The 20,765-nt window shown below is 54.6% G+C and overlaps 2 protein-coding genes across 8 annotated transcripts; both read left to right on the forward strand.

Annotated features, from left to right (window-relative positions):
* The first annotated feature begins 6,227 nt into the window (after positions 1-6,227).
* LOC311530802 (uncharacterized protein) lies at positions 6,228-16,686 on the forward strand. Of its 6 annotated transcripts, none has more exons than XM_084647732.1 (5): positions 6,228-6,367; positions 8,200-8,310; positions 10,865-10,936; positions 12,097-12,213; positions 12,419-16,686. In XM_084647732.1, exons 2-5 carry the CDS (start codon positions 8,277-8,279, stop codon positions 14,707-14,709), a joined length of 2,514 nt encoding a protein of 837 aa, XP_084503858.1. In that variant the 5' UTR covers positions 6,228-6,367; positions 8,200-8,276; the 3' UTR covers positions 14,710-16,686. The 6 variants fall into 6 exon arrangements, with proteins under 6 accessions (XP_084503858.1, XP_084503856.1, XP_084503859.1 ...); XM_084647730.1 differs by having other exon boundaries at positions 6,236-6,367; positions 8,197-8,310; XM_084647733.1 differs by having other exon boundaries at positions 6,236-6,367; positions 8,197-8,310; positions 10,868-10,936.
* Positions 16,687-17,544: 858 nt separating this feature from the next.
* LOC311530924 (uncharacterized protein) lies at positions 17,545-20,579 on the forward strand (the record flags this gene model as incomplete). 2 transcript variants are annotated; one of them, XM_084647985.1, is made up of 3 exons in its annotated part: positions 17,545-18,238; positions 19,600-19,761; positions 20,416-20,579. In XM_084647985.1, the coding sequence occupies exons 1-3, from the start codon at positions 17,980-17,982 to the stop codon at positions 20,577-20,579; spliced, it is 585 nt and encodes a 194-aa protein (XP_084504111.1). In that variant the 5' UTR covers positions 17,545-17,979. The 2 variants fall into 2 exon arrangements, with proteins under 2 accessions (XP_084504111.1, XP_084504112.1); XM_084647986.1 differs by having other exon boundaries at positions 17,545-18,187.
* Between the last annotated feature and the right edge of the window lie 186 nt (positions 20,580-20,765).

A 20,765-nucleotide genomic window follows, 5' to 3' on the forward strand; every position in this document is an offset into this window, starting at 1 on the left:
CAGAACAGAGCCAGCGCCCCCTAGAGGGGAAAGCCGCCCCCCTCGACCCAACCCCGTCGTTCCTCGTTAGCAGCGTCCAGCGCCAGGCATCCAGGGGGGACGTTGTAACACGCTAGACGCTGCCAGGGCCGATTTCATAATCAGTCCCGGAGCGTGACGAAGGCCGCGGGGGCGTCTGGTCCATGCCAGCTCCCCACGCGTTCCTTGAATTCTTCCTCCCGCCCGACCGGTGGGGCAGGGCCAGGAAAAACACGCAGAGCGGCTTTCAGACGTGACCAGCCCAGGCCAACCAGTTTAGAGGGGGCCCCTGCCTGGGACAGGTCCCCACCCCTCTTTGTCCTGCTCTGGGGAGATTCCCCCCGCCTCCCCGTGACCTGGCATCCCGATATTATTAGGACCATCCCAATATTAGGGGCTTTGTCTTATATACACACCTATACCCCCCTCCCCAAAGTGTCCCGATTTTGTCACATTTGCTATCTGGCCTGCTCACCCTCCCCTTGCCCCCCGCCATCTGCAGCTGCATGCCCAGTTTGCATCACGGAGCTACCCCAAGACTGATCCCATCTCAGTGAAATAATACAGTGACAAATCAGACCCCGCCCTGAGACCAAGGCCCTCTGGCTAGCTCCCCGCTCCAGAAGGGGGGCACAGCCTTCCCCTGGCTTGCCCGTTTGCCATCAGGACGGGAGTCGTACGAGCAATGCCAGGTCATACCTGAGAGCAGGGTCATGGCTGCTGAAGAGCAGGTTGAAAACGGGGGTGGGGAGAAAGGGGGGGCAGTTTGACACACAGGAGGGAAATGCCGGATTTCATCGAAACGTCAAAATTGCAAACCCAAATGGCAACCGTTGTTCAGCTTTCCGGCAATTGAAAACAAAATATTTGTTTTGGCTGAAAAGTTGTGGGTTTTGTTGTTGTTGGTTTTTTGGGGGGAGGGATAATTTGTTTGGTTTTGTGTGTGATGAAAACAAAAGGTTTGGGGGCTGCTGATTTCAGCCAAGGTCTGTGTAGCACTTGGCCCAATGGGGACCCCAATCTCGGACGGGGTCTGTGTAGCACTTGGCCCAATAGGGACCCCAATCTCGGTTGGGGTCAGTGCAGTGCCTGGCCCAACGGGGGCCCCGATCTCAGTCGGGGTCCGGGCAGTGCTGAGCCCAACGGGGGCCCCGATCTCAGTCGGGGTCCGGGCAGTGCTGAGCCCAACGGGGGCCCCGATCTCAGTCGGGGTCCGGGCAGTGCTGAGCCCAACGGGGGCCCCGATCTCAGTCGGGGTCCGGGCAGTGCTGAGCCCAACGGGGGCCCCCATCTCGGTCGGGGTCCATGCAATGCCCAGCCCAGCAGCAACCCTGATCTTGGTCAGGGTCCGTGGAGTGCCCTGAGGATAGAACCCCGAGTCCTGACTCCCAGCCCCCCAACCACTAGACCCCACTCCCCACGCATAGCCCAGTCCAAGTGCTACCATAACACACATATCACTAGACCAGCAGGAGGACCGTGGGCCAAATCCAGACCTGTCAAGATGCTTTAGAACGGGCGGCAAAATGTTTTTATTTCGTCTTACTACCATTTTTATTGTTATTTTTTGTATTATTTTCCCTGGAGCCTGGCTCTTGCCTGGACCTTGACCAAAACATTTGGACCTTGACAAAAAATAATGGACTATCCATGCACTGGACCCTAAACACGGAAGGTACATAAATTACCCCAAGCCTCCTTCTAACAATAACAGGCCTGGGGCCATCTGGACTCGTTCCCACTTGAGCATCTGGTGGTTTTTATTCTCTTCAGTCCCCCCTTCCCCGCCCAGCGCCATCTTCCGTAAAGGAACCGGAAAGATGGGCCCGACAGACCGGGACGGCCCTGCGTGCTCGGGACTGCACGTCCATCCTGGCTTCGCGTCCCGGGCTGCCAGGTGTCCCACGCCCCAGACGCTCATGCGGTTCAGGAAGCAATTATGCTGATTAATAATAACCCCTTGCGCTGCTACGGAACCTTTCAGTCTCGGGATCGCCCATAGTTTTACAAATGCTCATTAAGCCAATTAGCACGGTGCAGCCTTACCAGGGAGGAAAGGGCTCAGGATGGGGAAACTGAGATGTTAATTGGATGACAGCTTTGGGAATATGACCCAGGAGTCCTGCCTCCTACCCCACCCCCGCTCTAACCCACTAGACTCCACTCCCCGCCCACAGCTAGATATAGAGCCCAGGAGTCCTGGCTCCCAGCCCTGCCCCCTGCTCCAACCAGTAGATCCCACTCCCCTCCCAGAGCCAGAGCGATAACCCTACTAAGATTTCTTTGTTTACGCAGCCTAGGTTCGCATTACCCCTTTTGGCCATTGGGTCGCACCAGGAGCTTGTGTTCAACGGGTTATCCACCACGACCTGCTTCCCAGGTTCGAGTCCCCCATCCTGTAAGCACGGCCTGCACCCCTGTTTCTAGATGTTTGCATTTTGCTGTATTAAAATATACATTGTTTGCTTGGGCCCAGTCTACCAAATCGCTCCGTATCAGTGACCGGTCCTCTTCATTATTTACCACACCCCCACTGTTTGTGTCATTTGTAATCCTGATCCATGATGATTTTATGTTTTCTTCCAGCTCATTGATAAAAGTCATTAGAGCAGCCCAAGAACCAGCCCCAGCAGAACCCCATTGGAAACACCCCTGCACGATGATCATTCCGTTTACAGTTACATTTGGGGAATGTGGGTTCAATTCCTGCTCCACCACAGATGACCTTGGGCAAGTCACTTAAGCCTCTCTGTGTTTCACTTCTGGATAATGGCACGCCCGACCTCCTGGGGGTGCTCAGATAGCAGGAAAAGGGGGTACGTCAGAGATCCGGAGAATGGGGCAGCACTGTGTTGTATAATGGGACGAAGGCCTCGCATCTCTCAGAGCCTCGTAGAACAGCTCCACGGATGATTTCCCTCGCTTGGAGAGTCGCACAGGATAGGCCAGAACGTCCGGGTTCCTCTCCACTTCGCTGACCCTTTCCCGGATGTTATTCACCAGGTACCAGGCCTCGCCATTCCTGTCGGAGTAATGGTTCAATGCTAGGACAAGTTTTCTGACATACTTCCGAACGATTCTGTAGGTAGAGGAGGGAGAAATGGGGGTGGGTGGGTTCACCAGACAGAATTTCCAGTGTAAGACATTGTCAAAAACACACTTATGCTGCATCCCTCTCCGCTAGTGATGGCTACACATACAGGATAACAGCCTACTACTACTACCACCTAATGGAGCCCAGCCTTTAGCTGGAGTGGCAGAGGTCGGTGCCGCATTGCTAATGATCGTAGGTTCAAGCACGCTGTGGGATTTCTTAGAAAAAGAATCTCTCATATGCTGATCAGAGATCATCAGAACTGACCCAAACCCAGAGCCCAACTTGGGTGGTGGCTGGAGGGGGAGATTTCCATCCCAATTTCTTCCCAAATTCCTTCATCTCTGTGATTCACTGGTGACTACATGTGAAAGCGGCACCCCTTAGTGGCTGCAGTGCATAATGCAATAGAAGGGGCTGGCTGATGAATAAAGCTGGGTGGGAATCCAATTTACCGTTTCAGGGGAAATGCCGTGAGTTTGAAATTTGTTGCTGTTCTGAAATGAAAACAACCAAAAAAATTTCAACATTTCCTGTCAAATGGAAAAATTGTTTCAGGCCAATAAAAACATTCTGTTCATTTATATGATTAATTAAATTAAATTATAAAATTATAATTATATGATATTATATTAACATAAGAACGGCCACACTGGGTCAGACCAAAGGTCCATCTAGCCCAGTGTCCTGTCTTCCTGCTTCAGAGGGAATAAACAGAACAGGGACACATCAAGTGATCCTTCCCCTGTTGTCCATTCCCAGTTTATGGCAAACAGAGGCCATCAACAGACCTATCCTCCATAACCTTATCTAGTTCTTTTTCTAACCCTGTTATAATCTTGGCCTTCACAACGTCCTCTGGCAAAGAGTTCCACAGATTGACTGTGCATTGTATAAAGAAATACTTCCTTTTGTTTGTTTTAAACCTGTTTTAAAATACAGGACCTTGACAAATGAGAGAATTGGCCTGAAATCAGCAAGATGAAATTCAATAAAGACAAGGGCAAAATGCTTAGGAAGGAAAAATCAAATGCACCGCTACAAAGTGGGTACTAACTGGCTAGGCAGCCGGACGGCTGACAAGGGCCTGGGATTTCTAGTGGATCGCACATTGCATATGAGCCAACAGTGTGACGGCAGCTGTGAGGAAGGCTAATATCGTTCTGGGGTGTATTAACAGGACTGTCGTACGTAAGACACGGGAGGTCGTTGTCCCGCTCTGCTCCGCATTGGGGAGGCCTCAGCTGGAATCCGGTGTCCAGTTCTGGGCACCGTGCTTTAAGAAAGATGTGGGGAAATTGGAGAGGATCCAGACGAGAGCAACAAACAGGATCAGAGGTTTAGAAAACCTGACCTAGAAGGAAAGGTTAAAAAAAACCTGGGTGTTTTTACAGCTTTCCAACGCAGGGGTTCTCAACCTGTTCCCCTCGGCTTCGGCTTCAGCCCGGGTGGCGGGGCTCAGGGCCCCAGGCTTCAGCCCTGTGGCAGGGCCAGATTCACCTTTTGTGGGCCCGGCGCCAAATATGGGCACCCCTGGGGGCAATGGAGCTGGTGCAGAGAGGTCGGTCCCCGGAACGAGGGGCCGGCCGGGAGCAATGGGGCATGGCATGGCGAGGGTGTCCCCGCTTCGCCCAGCCCCGCCCAGCGCGAGGGCAAACTGGCAGTTGCCAGATGCAGAGTGGCCTGCCCGGCCCTGTGCTGCCAGTGTGCCCCTTGCCCTTGGAGGTGGGCCCATGCTGTGCCCCCCGCCCCCGCAACACCCCACCCCAGACTCCCTATGGCCCGAGGCCTCCCCCTGACCCAATATGCCCAGCGCCCCCCTCACACCCTCCCACAAATGCACAGCACCCTGCACACCACCACCCCTGCCCAGCGCCCCCCTGCCCACACGGGCCTCACCGCAACTGCCCAGCACCCCACACAGAACCCCCACTCCCTAGTGCCCCGACACACACAGATCTTCCCTGCCCCCTCACAGCCCAGCACCCCCCCCCAGTCTCCCCCAAGCCCCACGTCCCCACCCCCTGCCTCCCGGCCGCACTCACCAGCCCTGCTGGGGAGGCGACTGTGTCCGTCGGCCTCAGCTGGCAGCGTGGCCAGGGCTAGTCTGGTTCCCGGGCCGGGAATCGCTGCGGCCCCTCGGGAGTGGTGAGAACAGCCAGGCCAGGGCTTGCCCCGGCCGGGCTCCCTCAGGACCCACTTGCCTGGAGGGGCCCAGCCAAGCCCCCCTCACTGCTCCCCCGCAAACTGCCCGAGGCTGGCCAGGCTTCTGCACCAGTCCCAGGTGGCTCAGCATTGGGGAGACGGGGGGGCGGGGGGCTCCACAGGTGGCGGGAAGCAGAGACTGCCCGGAGCCAGAGGTGCACTGGGGTCCGGCCAGGGGGCAGAGAGGAGCCGGCGGGTGGGGCCAGGGAGCGGAGCCCTTGGCGGGCCGGCCGAGAGGAGCAAGCGGGGGGCAGGCGGGGAGCCAGCGGGTTGTCGGGTTCTCGGGGCGCAGTGCAAGCAGAGCAGGCCGGGGCCCCTTCTGAGCATGGGCCCGGCTCCGTGGCGCCATTGTGAACCCGGCACTGGCCCCAGGCGGTGGGGTTTCGGCTTCCTGCCCTGGGCCCCAGCGAGTCTAATGCCGGCCCTGCTTGGCGGCCCCCCTGAAACCTGCTCACAGCCCCCCACGATTGGCCGGCCCGGCGCAGCCCTCGGCTCGCCCTTCGGCCCGGGACCCCAGGGGGAGCGGCTGCCCTGTTCCCCCTGATCGCTCTCCACCTCCAAGGGGACCCCGACCGACGGGGCCCTGGCCCCGGGGGGAGGCTGGGGTGTAGGGGGGGCCCAACCCTTGCAGGATGGCCCTGGGGCCGCCGGGAACCGAAAGGCTCGTGGTTCCCCAAGGATCACGTCCTGTGGGGAAAGCTCCTCCAGGGACTGGGCTCCTGCCTGGCTCGCGGCTCTGTCCCCGGGGTTGGGGAGCCTGGGGATGGGGGGGAAGGGGGGTGTCCCCCCCCCCCTTGGCTGTCCCCACTAGAGGGCCCTGCTTATTGCACTCGCTGCTGCGTTTCTTCCTTGCACTCGCTGCTACCTCCGGGGGTTGAGTTTCCTGGGCGAGACGGATGCAGCTGCAGTTCCGGGAGCCAGCCGGGGGTTGAGCCGCTGCTGGCCGGGGTGGGGGGAGCCCTGCCTCCAAGCCCCCTCCGCGCCCAGCCCGGGGGTGGGGGGGCTTTCTCCGGGCTCTGCCCGCACCAGCCCCTGAGCCGGAGCCTGCAGGTGATGGGGAGACCTGGGGGCGGGCGGGGGGGAAGCGCTGGGGCTGGGGGCAGCAAACCCGCCCGGGAATCAGAGGCCAAGTCTCCCAGGCAGAGGGGGAAGGAGACAGAAAAGCGGGGGGGAGGCAGGAAAAAAAAAGGGGGGGGCGGAGTCAGAAGGGGGGCAAGATACTCCCAGCCCCCTCCAAATCTGCCCCGGTCCATTGGCATCACCCTGGACAGACTGACTTTCCTGGGGACAAGCTGAAGAGCTGAGAGAGGAAAAGCCAGTTCCTGCCCTCAGCCCAATCTAGGGGATTGTGGGGGGGGGGGGGGGGAGGATGGCTTTGTGGGGGACAGTGCCAGGGAAAATCCCCCAGAACCGCCCCTTTGATTCGGCCCTTTTCTAGCGTTTGCCTCGGAGACACTGTTCCTTGGCACGGGGTCCCCGGTGGGTTTCGTCCTGCTGGGAGGGGCCGGGTCTGCGCTGGAAGAAAGAGACCCGGCGTTGGGGTCTTTAAAACGTCCAGCAAGGAACAGACAAGGAATTGCCAGGCTGAACCGGAGCAGGGGCCTTTATGGTGCCACCAGCCGCTCCAGAAAACCACCTAGCGCACTGGGTGCTCGACCCTTTTCCTCATTTGCGGACCCCCTAAAAAGTTTCAGATGCAGGTGTGGATCCCTTTGGAAATCTTGGGCGTAGTCTGCAGACCCCTGGGGGTCTGCAGAGCACAGGTTGAGAACCAGTGGCCTATGGTAACGACAACCTTTCGCGGACCCCTTAGACATAGTCTGTGGAGCCCCAGGGATCTGCGGACCACCGGCTGAGAACCACTGGCCTACCAGACAATGGTGGACACAGGTGCCTCCCTAACCCTCTTAGCCAGGGGTTAGTGCAAGTCCTGAAGGATTCGGGGTTAGATCCCGTCCCAACCACCGGCTTATGTCGGTCATCCTTCCACACTGTATAAAAATGCGCATATAGCATTACGAAGATTGAAGTCTGGACAGCTGGATCTGACGGCATAAACCTAAAGACCCAGCTTCCGTAGCTCATAATCTGTGGCCGACAGGGTGAAGCCAGTTACGGGGATGGGGCAAAATCACCTGTTGTTAGCCTGCAATATATACTGTTTGAGGCATTGGCTGTTGCACCGTGCAGCCACTAGATGGAGACAAAAAACTTAAGTGGTGTTAGCCTTGGGTACACTGAGGCACTGGCTGTTGCACGGTGCAGCCACTAGAGGGAGACAGAAACCCCACCTCGTGTTCTCCTGGGTTAGACATCCCAGAATGGGAGGATGGGAACAGAGTAGTTCCAAAAAAATTTCCAAGAGAACATTTTCCCACTGGAAAATGCCATTTCTTCGACATCAAAACATTCTGCGGGAACTTGTTGGTTTCTGCAGAAATTTCATTTCGGAAGGACTGGTTTTTTCCCACGTTTATTTGGTTTTCTGTTCTATTATAAAGAACAATAGAACATACCATTTAAAAAAGCCCAAATCAAAATGAAACATTTCAGTTTTATTGAAATAAGACATTTTGGTTGCCCCGACAGAAGGCGATTTTTGTTTTGTTTTTTTTTTAAACAGGACATGGGGACATTTTTCTCCTTGCGGAATGAAAGCCAAATTTCAAAATCCCAGGATTTCCCTTGAAACGGAAATTCTGGTGCCCACCCAGCTCGAGTTGGGACGGAGCCCTAGTCCCCCCCAAAACAGGGGAATTGCTGATTTCAGGAACCGCCACCAGATTCCAGAGCAAAGCAGCCAGCCTGCCACCCTGAGCTGGTGGGATTTTCCAGGGAGCAGCTGGTACTGAGTGGGGGGTGCTTCTTTTTTCCCCCAGGAGCTGGTAGCTTTCCATGAGGAGTCGGCGCCTCTCTGCAGGGTGCAGCGGGCTGGCGGAGAGCCCTCCGCAGGGACGCCATGCAGGAGAATTATGAGACGCTGATATCTCTGGGTAAGGATTCACTCTCCCTCGCTTAGTGGTTTGTCTAATAGGCCTGAAGAAACGTGAGCGCCTTGGATTTCTGCAGGGAGAAGATCAGCCCCTAGAGATCCCATGAGAGACAGAGAGAGAGAGAGACCGTTTTCCACACAACACACCCCTCTTCTCCCTGAGGGACATTCAGAAACAGCCAAGTTCCTAACCTCCCCAGAGACTTCAGTGGGGGCAGAAGGGCTGTAGGTACTTGTGCTTCACAGTGGCTAGCAGGTTTGCACCTCTGGCTAGCAAGTATCCGCTCAGTTTTCCCCAGCCCTGCCTCCTTACAGATTTCCCCTGGTCTCTGCACCTGGAGAATCCAAGCCAGAGATCTTTCCCCTGCAGAGTTCTTTTAGGGTGCGTCTACACTGCGCATTAAGCCTGGGCTTTGACTCTGGTTTCAGCCCAAGCCCCTCTTCTGTCTGCACACAAATCATTCTGACTCAGGTCGGTGAGCACGCAGGACCGAGGACCCTACTTAGAAGGGTGGCCTGAGTCCAAGCCCTGTCATTTTGCAGTGTGGACACAGCTCAAGCCGCAGACCTGAGCGCAGTGTGGACGTGTTGCCCTGGCTCTGAGACCCGAGGCTAGCAATTGTAAGCCCAGATTTACAATGCAGTGCAGACACTCAAGCGCCGACTTGGAAACACCATGTTCAGAAGCCAGGATCCAGATTGACAGTGTGATGTGGATATGCCGTGAGCTCTTGCTGTTTGAGCAAGCCTGGTGCAGTGGTGAGGGTCTTTGCGTTGGGTGGGGGAAACCAGCCTTTGATTCCCTGCTCTGCCATGGACTGTGTGTGTGTGATCTTGGGAAGTCACTTAGGGAACATCTACATGGCCAACGACAGCCCGCCCCCGTCCCTAAGCTTCAGAGCCGAAGCTCCGACCTGAACGTCTACATGGCTATTTTCAGCGCCGGAGTGAAGTCTGTCAGCATGGGCTCTGGGACTCACTGCCACGGACTGCTGCTTGCAGTGTAGACACACCCTTAGTGTTTCTGGACCTCAGGTTCTGGGCTGTAACACGGGGATAACAGCTCTGCCCTATATTTAGGGCCCACCAGATTCACAGCCATGAAAAATATGTCACGGACCATGAAATCTGGACTTCTGTGTGCTTTTACTCTATGCTGTTGGGTAAAAGTATACAAAAGTACACAACGTTTCTCAAACTGGGGGTCCCCACCCAAAAGGCTATTGTGGGGGGGGGGGGGTCACGGTATTGCCACCCTTCCTTCTGTGCTGCTGCTGACTGCAACGCTGCCTTCAGAGCTGAGCACCCAGCCAACAGCTGCTGGTCTCCGGCCCCCCAGCTCTGACAGCAGCACAGAAGGAAGGGTGGCAATACCGTGACCCCCCTACAATAGATTTGCGACCGCCTTTTGGGTCGGGACCCCCAGTTTGAGAAACGCTGAACCTGAAGGGCTTTGAGTGTTTCTATTTTGCCGTTTTTAACTACCTAGTCATGTTTGGTTACAGCACCGTGAAATTTAAGATTTAAATATCTGAAACCGTGACGTGCAAGATTTTTAAAATGTTATGGCCGTGAAATTTACGCAAATGGGCCATGAATTTGGCAGGGCCCTACCGATATAGAGGACAATATGTTATTCACCGACAGCAGTCAAATCCTGTCTATGTCGGAAAACATCAATTTCATCGCACATGCACAAAGCAAGGAAAATCTATTTCATAAGAACATAAGAACGGCCCTACTGGGTCATCTAGCCCAGTGTCCTGATCTGCGAAGGTCCATCTAGCCCAGTGTCCTGTCTTCCCCCAGTGGCCAATGCCAGGTGCCCCAGAGGGAATGAACAGAACAGGTCATCATCAAATGATCCATCCCCTGTCACCCATTCCCAGCGTCTGGCAAACAGAGGATTTCCAGTGATAATCATCAAAATTCGCGGCTGGACAAAGCAAGGAAAATGCTGCTGGAGAACTTAGTAGAGTTTGATTTAAGGCAATTTACTTGGTAGATTCCTAGGCCAGACGAGACCACTATAAACATTTCGTCTGACTTCTTGTCTAATACAAGCCAGAGAACTCCCCGAAATAATTCCTAGAGCAAGATCTGATGTGAGGTTGACCATTTGTGTGTTAACCATTATAAAACTTTAACTTTCTGAATCGCAATGTCTACTGTCATTAGAGAATTATTATCGGGGGTCGCCCCCCATAATTTCCCACAACCGTGGGCACTGAAATTGGTGATAATTTTTAAAAATGCTTAAAAATAAACCTGGGTGTTCTCCATCAAAATGATACCAAAATAAAAATTGAATTCTCCCAAAGCCTAACTAGAGACTGAAAGGAGCTCAGATGCTGTGGCAATAAGGAGCCACGTAAGAGAGATCTGAAGTCCATGGAAAGTCAGTGGTCATGCAGCAGACCCTGCACTGTTGATCGATCTTATTTCGCCTTGCGCTGCTTTTGCTAAGGGAAGGGGAGCTGGGCTGGTGGTTGTCCCAGGCAAGACCACCCTGGCCTGCAGTGCGTCTAATCGCCGTCTCATCCGTTTCTTGTTAGCAGAAGAGATGGCCATCAGCATGCCACGGATCACCGCGATGGCCGAATCCCACCGCAGGGAGCTGGTGTCGGGTAAGTCCCTGCAAGTCAGAGGCGACGAGAGATTTGCAAAAGTCGTTAGTGACTTAGGAGGGTGGAGGCCCCAATTTGAGCCACCTCTCCAGGAGGCCTGAAAGCCCTGAGCAGAGCTGGATTAAATGTCTCAGATTAACTTTTTTGTGGAGGAAAACTACAGCGACCCCGAAGCATTGTGAGAATTGGTGCTTGTTGCGGCCGAAAAAAAAATAAAAAAAATTCTGGAAAATTGAAGCGTTTTGACTTTTTCCCAAACAAAACTGTTCAATTTTCCACTTCGAGAGGACATTTTGTTTCAAACGTCTCCTTTTCCTTAAGTAAACAAATGAGCCAGCAAAATCGTTCCAGAACGGTCAAAATCCAAACCCAAGGGTTGGCATTTGGTCAAAAGGAAATGTTGCGTTCGACCCCAAATGAATGGGTTTTTACCGTTTTGGTTTCCCCAAAATTAAAAAAAAAAAAGTAAATAATTTTTGGTTCGACCCGAGACTATGTTTTCCCCCCTCAATTTCTTTGGAACAGCCGGTGAACCAAAATATCTGTATTCACCCAGCCGCCCTCTGCCCTTTAAGGGATGTCAGGTTCTGGTTGTCCCAGTAATGGAATGACGAGTGGCTCTTGCTACTTCAAGCCAACGGGATTTTGTACTTGATCTATTGGCTGAGGGGCTTCCATGGGGAAGGCATTCGCCCAGCTGAATAATTCAGCCTGGAATTTCCAAAAAATCCTGACGGATTCCTGTGTCCAGATCCCACAGGATTTGGGCCCACAATGATCATCTGCTGCCTTGGGCTTTGAAAGGGAGTTAGGGAAAAGATACTGGATTTGTATCATTTTCCCTTTGCATCTTTCTGATCCGTCTTCCTAGGTCAAGGTGTCAAATGCATGTCGTGGAGATGGTCCAATCCCCTTCTAATCATGGACCATGTGCTGGAATCAATCCATGTTTCTCACTGTGTCTCTGTGCAGTGCCTGGCACGATGGGGCCCTGATCCCAGCTGGGGCAGGGACTGTCTCCCGCTGTTTGTCTGTGCAGCGCCCGGCACAATGGGGCCCTGATCTCAGTTAGAGCCTTTATGTACTGCTGTAAAACAATCAACCCAGCCTGATTAGTATCCCATCAAAACTTAATCTGTCCTCTTCTCTCCTCCTGCCAGCGGGATTTCCGATTTCTAAACCTGACCTGCTCTCCTGGATGGAACGAGGGGAAGAACCATGGGTCCCAGATCTCCAGGCCTCTGAGGACGGGGAGATCCCGAGAAGTAGCAGCCCAGGTGAACAGGAGTAAAGCCAAGGAGAAAAACCACATACGAGTGAAATATTTAGACTGTGAGCTTTTGGGGGCAGAGACAGTCTCTCACTGTGTGTCTGTGCGACACCGGGCACAACGGGGCCCTGATCTCACTCAGTTTCTCTAGGTTCTGCAGTGGGGAGATCCTCCTCCCTCGTGACTCACATCTGGATTCTCTTTCCCTGTAGGCGAAGGGTCAGCGAGCGAAGAGGAGGAGGAAGAGGAAGAGGAGGAGCAGCCACCAGGATCTCCTGGGAAAACAGAGCCGCAGGGGACATCCCCGGACAAAGAGGAGGTGGAGAATCCCAGCCCGGGGCCGGATGGGAAGCTCCAGAACTTGGAGGGGAAGAATCAGGACAAACCTGCAGGCCAGACGGTAGTCCCCAAGCAGCTGCCGGCACCCGCAGGGGTGGACAAGGCATTTCGCTGCGCCGAGTGCGGGAAGACCTTCAGCCAGCGGTCCAACCTGATCCGGCACCAGCGCCTCCATGCCACAGACAAGCCCCACAAGTGCCCCGAGTGCGAGAAGAGCTTCAGCGAGCCGGCGGCGCTGGCCAGGCACCAGAAGTCCCATGCCGCCGGGAAGCCCTTCCAGTGCGGGGACTGCGGGAAGGGCTTCAACTGGAGCTCCCACCTGGAGCGGCACCGGCGGGTCCACACCGGCGAGCGGCCCTACGAGTGCGAGGACTGCGGGAAAGGCTTCAGCGTCAGCTCCCACCTGGAGCGGCACCGGCGGGTCCACACCGGCGAGCGGCCCTACAAATGCGAGGAGTGCGGCAAGCGCTTCACCGTCAGCTCCACCCTGACCCAGCACCGCCGGGTCCACGCCGCCGACAAGCCTCACCGGTGCCAGGACTGCGGCAAAGCTTTTGGGCTGGGCGCTGCCCTCCTGGCCCACCAGCGGAAGCACCGGGGGGAGAAGCCTTTCCAGTGCCCCGAGTGCGGCAAAGCCTTCAGCTTCACCTCCCACCTGGAGCGGCACCGGCGGGTCCACACCGGGGAGCGGCCCTTCCAGTGCGACGACTGCGGGAAGAGCTTCAGCCGCAGCTCCCACCTCTACCGGCACCGGCGTGTCCACACCGGGGAGAAGCCGCGGAAATGCGCCGACTGCGGGAAGAGCTACCACCTCGGTGCCGCCACCGTGGCCCAGCTCCAGGCCGCGCCCGCCGGCAGCGGGAGGGATCCCACCAAGTGCGCCGACTGCGGGCGCCGGCGCGTGCCGCCCCCGGTCCCCGTGCCGGAGCCCCCCCCGGCGCCTTTGGGCTGCGCAAATAAGCCCCACAAGTGCCCCGAGTGCGGGAAGGGCTTCGGACAGAGCTCCTCGCTGGTGAAGCACCAGCGGATTCACACCGGCGAGCGGCCCTTCCAGTGCGGCGAGTGTGGCAAACGCTTCGGCTGGTGCTCGGCCCTCATCAAGCACCGGCGCATCCACACCGGGGAGCGGCCGTACCGCTGCGGGGACTGCGGGAAGGCTTTCAGTGTCAGCTCCCACCTCGACCGGCACCGGCGCGTCCACGCCGGCGACAAGCCACACCGCTGCCCTGAGTGTGGGAAAGGCTATGGCGAGCCGGCGGCGCTGGCCAAGCACCAGAAGTCCCACGCCGCCGGGAAGCCCTTCCAGTGCGGGGACTGCGGGAAGGGCTTTGCCTGGAGCTCCCACCTGGAGCGGCACCGGCGGGTCCACACCGGCGAGCGGCCCTACGAGTGCGGGGACTGCGGGAAGGGCTTCAGCGTCAGCTCCCACCTGGAGCGGCACCGGCGGGTCCACACCGGCGAGCGGCCCTACAAATGCGAGGAGTGCGGCAAGGCCTTTGCCGTCAGCTCCACCCTGGCCCAGCACCAGAGGGTCCACTCCGGCGGCCGGCCCCACCGCTGCAAGGACTGCGGGAAGCGGTTCGCGGCGGGGGCCCAGCTGCTGGCCCACCAGCGGGCCCACCGGGGCGAAAAGCCCTACCCCTGTGGTGTCTGCGGCAAGAGCTTCGGCTTCATCTCCCACCTGGAGCGGCACCAGCGTGTCCACACCGGCGAGAAGCCGTACAAGTGCCCCGACTGTGGCAAAGCCTTCAGCCGCAGCTCCCACCGCAACCGCCACCAGCGTGCCCACGCCACCGCCGCCCAACACCGGCCCTTTAAGGGAGGGGGCGTGGCTGAGGCGGAGAAAGGCTCCGCCCCCGCTGTCCCGACCAAACCACAGAGAGGCCCGGCCGCCGCCGCCGGTGCCGAGGCTGCCCTCTCCCTCCTGCCAACCTGGTGGGGGGAAGGGGAGAGAAGGAGCAGCCAGCCCCCGGCCTGGGCGGAGGATGCCACAGCAGCATCCGTGCCCTTCCCCCACGCTGCCGGGGGGCTGCGGGGGTGGGGCATGAAAGCCTTCCCTGCCCCGGACGTGGCTCCCGCCCCATGGCGGCTGGGGGATGGCAGCTCAGGCTGGACTTCCGCCCTGCCCCAGGAGGCCTGGCCCCAGCTGCCACCCACTTCCTAACCAGCCTCCCGTCCTTCTCCGGAGCTGTTTACCGGGGCCAGTGGCTCCCCGCCCCCTTCCCAAAACGGGGGACGGACAGCAGGCCCTCCTCTCTAGACTGGCAGGCCCCCAGGAAGGGGACAGACAGTGGGTGCTCCTGGCAGCTGTTGGGCGCTAACCCAGCCACCCCACAGGGCAGGGAGACAGCCTGACCAACGAGAGGTGGTCTCCCGCCACGCGCGCACCCACCCACTCCCTGTCCCATGGCCGCCCCTGGCCTGAGGATGTGTCACCCCAGAGAGCACCAGGCTCACCCCCGGATCCCATGCCTGAGGGGGATGGGAACCAGAGCCAGAGGGGAGGAGGTCACTTGAGTAGCGGGGAGGCGTGGGGGGTGAGAATTTGCAGGGGATGGGGGGTGAATTAAGCACCTGGAGCACAAAGGAGGAGGTGAGGACCAGGTGCTGGGAGGGGGCTGCATTGTGCATTTGGGGGGTAGGGTTTCCACCAGTCCGGTTTTCACCTAGACAGTCTGGCTTTTGGCTTGTGTGTCTGGGTGCCATTTGACAGGCCCTGATGACCGTTTTTTTTAAGGGTGGGGGGAAGAGGCGGAGCAGGGGTGTGGGACATCAAGGAAAGAGGTGAAGAAGTGGGCAGGGCCTTGGGGGAAGAGACGGAGAAAGGGGAGGGGCCTTGGGGGAAGAGACGGAGAAAGGGGAGGGGCTTCAGGGGTCCAGTTACCAGCCATTAGAAAGGTGGTCAACTTATTGGGGGGTGGGGGCTGTCAGAGGTGCGGACTTGTATTTGGGGAACTGGGGGGGATGGTTGATGAGGGGTGCAGGCGACTGGGGTGCTAGCAGGGCCAAGGGGAGCCTGCCTCTGACTGAGCATTGTGGGAAGGAAGAATCTCATCTCCACACTCAGCTGAGCGTCACATTTATACCATTCCCCATCAACCAGCCCCCCAACCTGAGTGCCTCTTCTATATGATTCCCCAAAATCCTGAGTGGTACATTTATACCGTTCCCCAATAACCCCCCACCCTGTCACATTTGTACCGTTAGGCGAGTGATCATTCACATTTCTGATTCAGGGAACGTTTCACAGGAGGCTCCAGGATTTTCGCCAGCACCAACACTGACAATTGAGCAAGTAAGGCAGAGACCCCCACGGGGGAGGCAAGTGAGACTCCGATCCCATTACCAACATGAGATACCGTCAGGAGTGAAAGGAGGAGAGGTAGGGAGGCTGGATTTGGGACAAGTCCAGGTTTGCTCTTTGGAAGTCAGTGTCTGAGCACTCGTTGCACGGGTGAGAAGCCAGAAATATCTGGGGCGGCAGGTGCCGATCTCTGTGTCTACAAATGATGCTGCAGAAGGACTAAAGGGGGGTGTCTCCCCCAGTTCCTCAAGATGGCAAATCTGACCTGAGAAGGGAGCCAGAAGAGATAATAGTCCAGGCCGCATCAGAATGCAGGCCAATCCCCTCCACTGAAGCTGCAGAAAGGCCTGACAGCCCAGCTGTTGTCCAGGTGGGGACAACAGAGACCCTGTCTGTCACACTCACCCCCACAGGTACACTCGCAGCAAGGGACTAGAACTGGGATTGAAGACAGAGACTCTGCTGGAACCTGTCCCCTGTCTGAGAGAGCGGCTGCCAGCAGAGAAGGAGTTAACATTACAATATCCTGTAACTGTAACAACTGATTCCTTACCTCTCACTAAACCCAGATCCTGGGATTTCCTGGGGCTGGGACATTTGCTTTTAGAACTGGATTCATTTGTCTGTCTGTTTGCTTGTCATTCCTTTTAACTTAGTAATGCTCTTTACTGTTTGGGGTGACAGGACCTAGGATCAGCCATGGACTCTGATATCTTTCCCCTGTAAATGCAGCCTGCCTGGATCGGGATCAGTGCATTCAGCTTGGGCAGAAGGGTACTTTAATTTTATTTCTTGCTTTTCACTAGCTGTAATAAAGTAGCACTTACGTTTCCAACATTCCCAGAGTCCGGAGTCCTCTGTTCTGAAAAAACTTGAGTCACAATGGGCCTTAGATGGGGTGCAGGAGTCTCCCAAAAAATCAAGACTTTATACTTAGATTGTAAACTCCTTGAGACAGAGACTATCTGGTCTCTATTTTGTACAGCACCAGGCACAGCGGGGTCGTGGTCCGTGACTGAGGTTCACAGGCACTGTAATAATATAAATAATCAATGATAGTATTAATTTGATTTCAATTAGAGAATGAGAAAAGTTGCATATGGAAAAACAAATCCTTAACTCGTTTGAGTTAAGGTTCTATTTTTTTTCTCCTCCTCTTGGACATTCTGAGGCCAGAGTTAAGGTTGTTTTTCTTTTCTCCTCTTTAGAGTTACTAAGATCAAAGTTAATTTTTCTCCTGCCGAAGTCAGGGTTAAGGTGGCTTGTTAGTTTCAATGTGCAATACGCAATATTTGATTTGAGTGACTCTCTGAGCCATGTGGATATTTCACTATTTAGCTGCTCTTCTTTTCATCCTTCCATGCCATTGTTTTAAATCTCTACGGTTTTAATTGGCTGCCGAGGTGTTTTTTTTTTTTAAACAGGAAGGAGCAACTTTAACTTGATGTTAACTCAGATTTTTGATTCTTGATGAGAATAAAATGCCATCATAGGGTATCAACCTACGACATCAAGTATAGATGTGAGATGTGTAAATCTATACCTGTGTGTATTCCCCTACAAATAAATACGATTCATAGTTTCTCTGGCCAGAAGGGACCATTGGGATAATCTAATCTAACCTCCTTTTATACCACAGGCCAGAGTATTCTCCCAGAATAATTCCTAGAGCATATTTGGTAGAATAATTTAGGGTATTAATTTTGGGTACCTCACGCTCCTTTCCTACCAATGCTCTCAATAAAGATGAAGCAACTCAGCAAATAAGGTTACCTGAATTTCCTGTAGGTTTGCTGGTTGGCAAGGGGAAACTGAACGGGCCCAGGTAGGTAGGTTGGTTCTGGGAGCAGAGCAAGAGAAGTTTGTGAGCAGATGAGCTGCCTGAAAAGGAAACTACTTATATTGGGCTCAAACCGCAAGGCTGGGGCGGAAACAGGTGGATGAGAACAGAACTGATGAAGCTGGACTAGACGAGGCTATTAATGGGGGGAGGTATTTCGAATGTTAGTTGGAGCGGACCTGTGTGAAAACTGCTCCGGTGAGGTCTGGCGGAGAGCAGGTTGATTCGGTGGCGTCCGGCTCTGCTTTACATAAAGCCCTGGTGGGCCGGGAGCGAGTGTAGTAGTGAGGATGAGCGGGGAGAGGCGCGGTCGCTTGGCCGCGGTAGGGGAGCGGCTGGCTGCGATTGCCCGCTGCGCGGTGGCGGCGGGAGTCGAGCTGCGAGCCGCGTTGCAGGAGGAAGGACCGGCGGCAGTAGCTGCAGCGGCGGCGCCTGAAGGCGGCCAGGTGCTGCAGCCGGAGAAGATTGGGGCAAGCTCGTCCGTATTGGCTAGGCTGGGTGAGCTCAGGCTGAAACCGCTGAGGAGTGGGGGCGCAGAGCGGGGCCCAGGTACTTAAAGGGGGTTGGGGAAAACTCGAGGGTTTCTCCTGGGGATTAGGGTACAGTGAAGTACACAATAGAGGCAGTTTAGTGGGGTAGGGCTCTCTAGATTGCTAGGGGAGTTTTAAAGAAAACGTGGTTTGGAAAGTGTTGCTTCTCTTTATGCAGCTCGTCAGTATAATTCTGAATAGATTGTCATCTTGGGTTTAGTTTGTTTTATTTATCTTTGGTTCATTTTTTTGCAGTTAGGATCAGCCCTTCACCAAACACCTATATCTTAATTCTGTGTGTTTTTTCTTTTATTCTTTTTTTTGGGGGGGGGAGGATAGAAGTGGGTTGACTTTTCTGTTCTTTAACATTGTTTTGTAAAGAAACATTCTGATCTTTCTGCTCCTAGGGACTTACTGCCTAGGTGGGGTTTCATGACAGTATTTTTCAGGTACTAAATAAAAACATATTGAAAGTAGACTGGGGATTCTCAAACTTCCCTGCGCCACAACCCTCTTCTGACAACAAAAATTTCTGTGTGACCCCCAGGAGAGGGGACTGAAGCCTGAGCCCACCCAAGCTCTGCTGCCGTGTGGGAGGGGACAAAGTCCCAGAGGTTCAGCCCCAGGGTGCCTATAAGCTGAGCCCCTCGGCCTAGGGCGGCTTTTGCTTTGGCCCTGGGCAGTGGATAGGGTTGCCAACCCACCAGGAGTAGCCTGGAGTCTCCCGGAATTAAAGATAAATCTTTAATTAGAGATTGTCATGTGATGATATCTCCAGGAATATATCCAACCAAAATTGGTAACCCTAGTGGTGGGGACTGGGCTTCGACCCTGTGCCCCAGCAAGCCTAAATCAGCTCTGGTGACCCCATTAAAATGGGGTCCTGACCCACAATCTGAGAACTACTGAGGTAGACAATCTGGGACTGTTGGTTCTGAGCTGTGGGGTGGAGATTCTGGAACAAGAGCTGTTCCTGCTCTGTGGATTAGTATGGTTGGTGTGCAGCAGTTTAGTACCTTATTCCTGTCTCCCGTTTTTGCTTTGCACACATTTCTGTTTGTTTGTAATAGAAGCATATAGTGATGTAAGTTGCACTTTTGATTAAAATGGACCTTGAGGGAGTCTTCCTAAATAGATTTTGTTTCCACACACAAAAAATTCTGTATTCTAAGTTTGTTTCAGCCCAGGAGAACTAGGAGGAATTAGCAGCTCAGCATCTGGTCAGTGAGAGTCCAGGGTACTCAAAGGTACAATACTCTTCAGTATGTGATTTGCTCTGTAGTGGTTGCTCCCTGAAAAAAAAGTTTTGGCTACTGTAGGAGCCTTGTTTTGACTGCTGTGGATTCTCTAATGAGTGTCTCAGCTTGGGTTTCCTTGCAGCCTGCAGATCTGCTAAGCAGGAAGATGATAAAAGCAAGCCCCAAGAGGAACTTATCCCAGCAACCACTCCTGCACCCCGGCAGTGGGAGGAGGTGTTTGCCTTGGAGGCTCCCTCTACCATCCAGCAAGACATGAACCAAGAGATGGGCATGTTGGCACTAGGTGAGCTGTGCAAAAAACTGAATTTATGCTGTTTAAAGGGGTTCAGATTAATGGAAGGAGGGCGAGGAAGTGCAGCTACTCCTGTCTGCTGAAAGCAAAGTGAGAACACTCGCTCTGTCTGTAGTCCAGGAGTCCCTAGACTAGAGGCGCTGATTATGACCCTCCTTTGCTAGTTGCTATACAAACAGCAAAAAGACGATTCCTGCTTCTAGGTGCTTTCAAATTAAGTAGAAGATAAGATTGGTGGTGGGGCAAAAAGGACTGGTAAGAAGTCCTTGTCAAGCTGAGAAGATTATGGTCCGTGTGGGTCCGGATCTCTGGCCAAACTTCTTTTTCCCACGATGCACTAGTCTTCCATCATGGGAGTCCTGTGCTGTGGTGCATCCTGGGAAAAGTAGCTTGACTCGTAGAGGAGAATGGGGATATGAGAAAACTGAAGTACAACTCTCTTGAGGCACTGCCAGCATTTCTAAATCAAAGTAGTTTGGTTCTTGACCTTTTGTCAAAAATTTCAGGGAGGGCGGAGCCCATTTTCCAATGAGCTCTACAAGGGGTGTGTGTTTTTCACTGAACAGTAACATATTCTACTAGATTTTCTTTGGCAAAGGGGAAACTTGTGTTCTATTAGATATGGGTGTTCTTCCTTTTGTTTAGAAACTATTGTGAAAAACCAGGAGGCAATGAGGTCGCTGATGGCTGAGCTGGTGCAAAGCCTGGGCACTGTGGAGCAGAGGATCCGTAACATAGAGCAAGAGATGGGGCTGATCACTAGATTCACCCAGGAGCTAAATGAATTGGGTGAAGACAACTGGACTTGAAGGTGCTCATGACTTGCCTTGGGTCAGGTACAAAACTAACTGCCCTGTTCCACATTTCACTACAGCCCCCATGGCCGTTGATCTGGGCTATAATAGTTCTTTATTGACTCTTCAATCTGTGTGTTAGGGATGAGTTTTTGTGAAGGATCTAGAGAAGTTGTTAACCAGTTCTTATGGGAGTGAGGC

This window comes from Lepidochelys olivacea, assembly GCF_965140295.1.
Source record: "Lepidochelys olivacea isolate rLepOli2 genome assembly, chromosome: 14".
NCBI lineage: Eukaryota > Metazoa > Chordata > Testudines > Cheloniidae > Lepidochelys > Lepidochelys olivacea.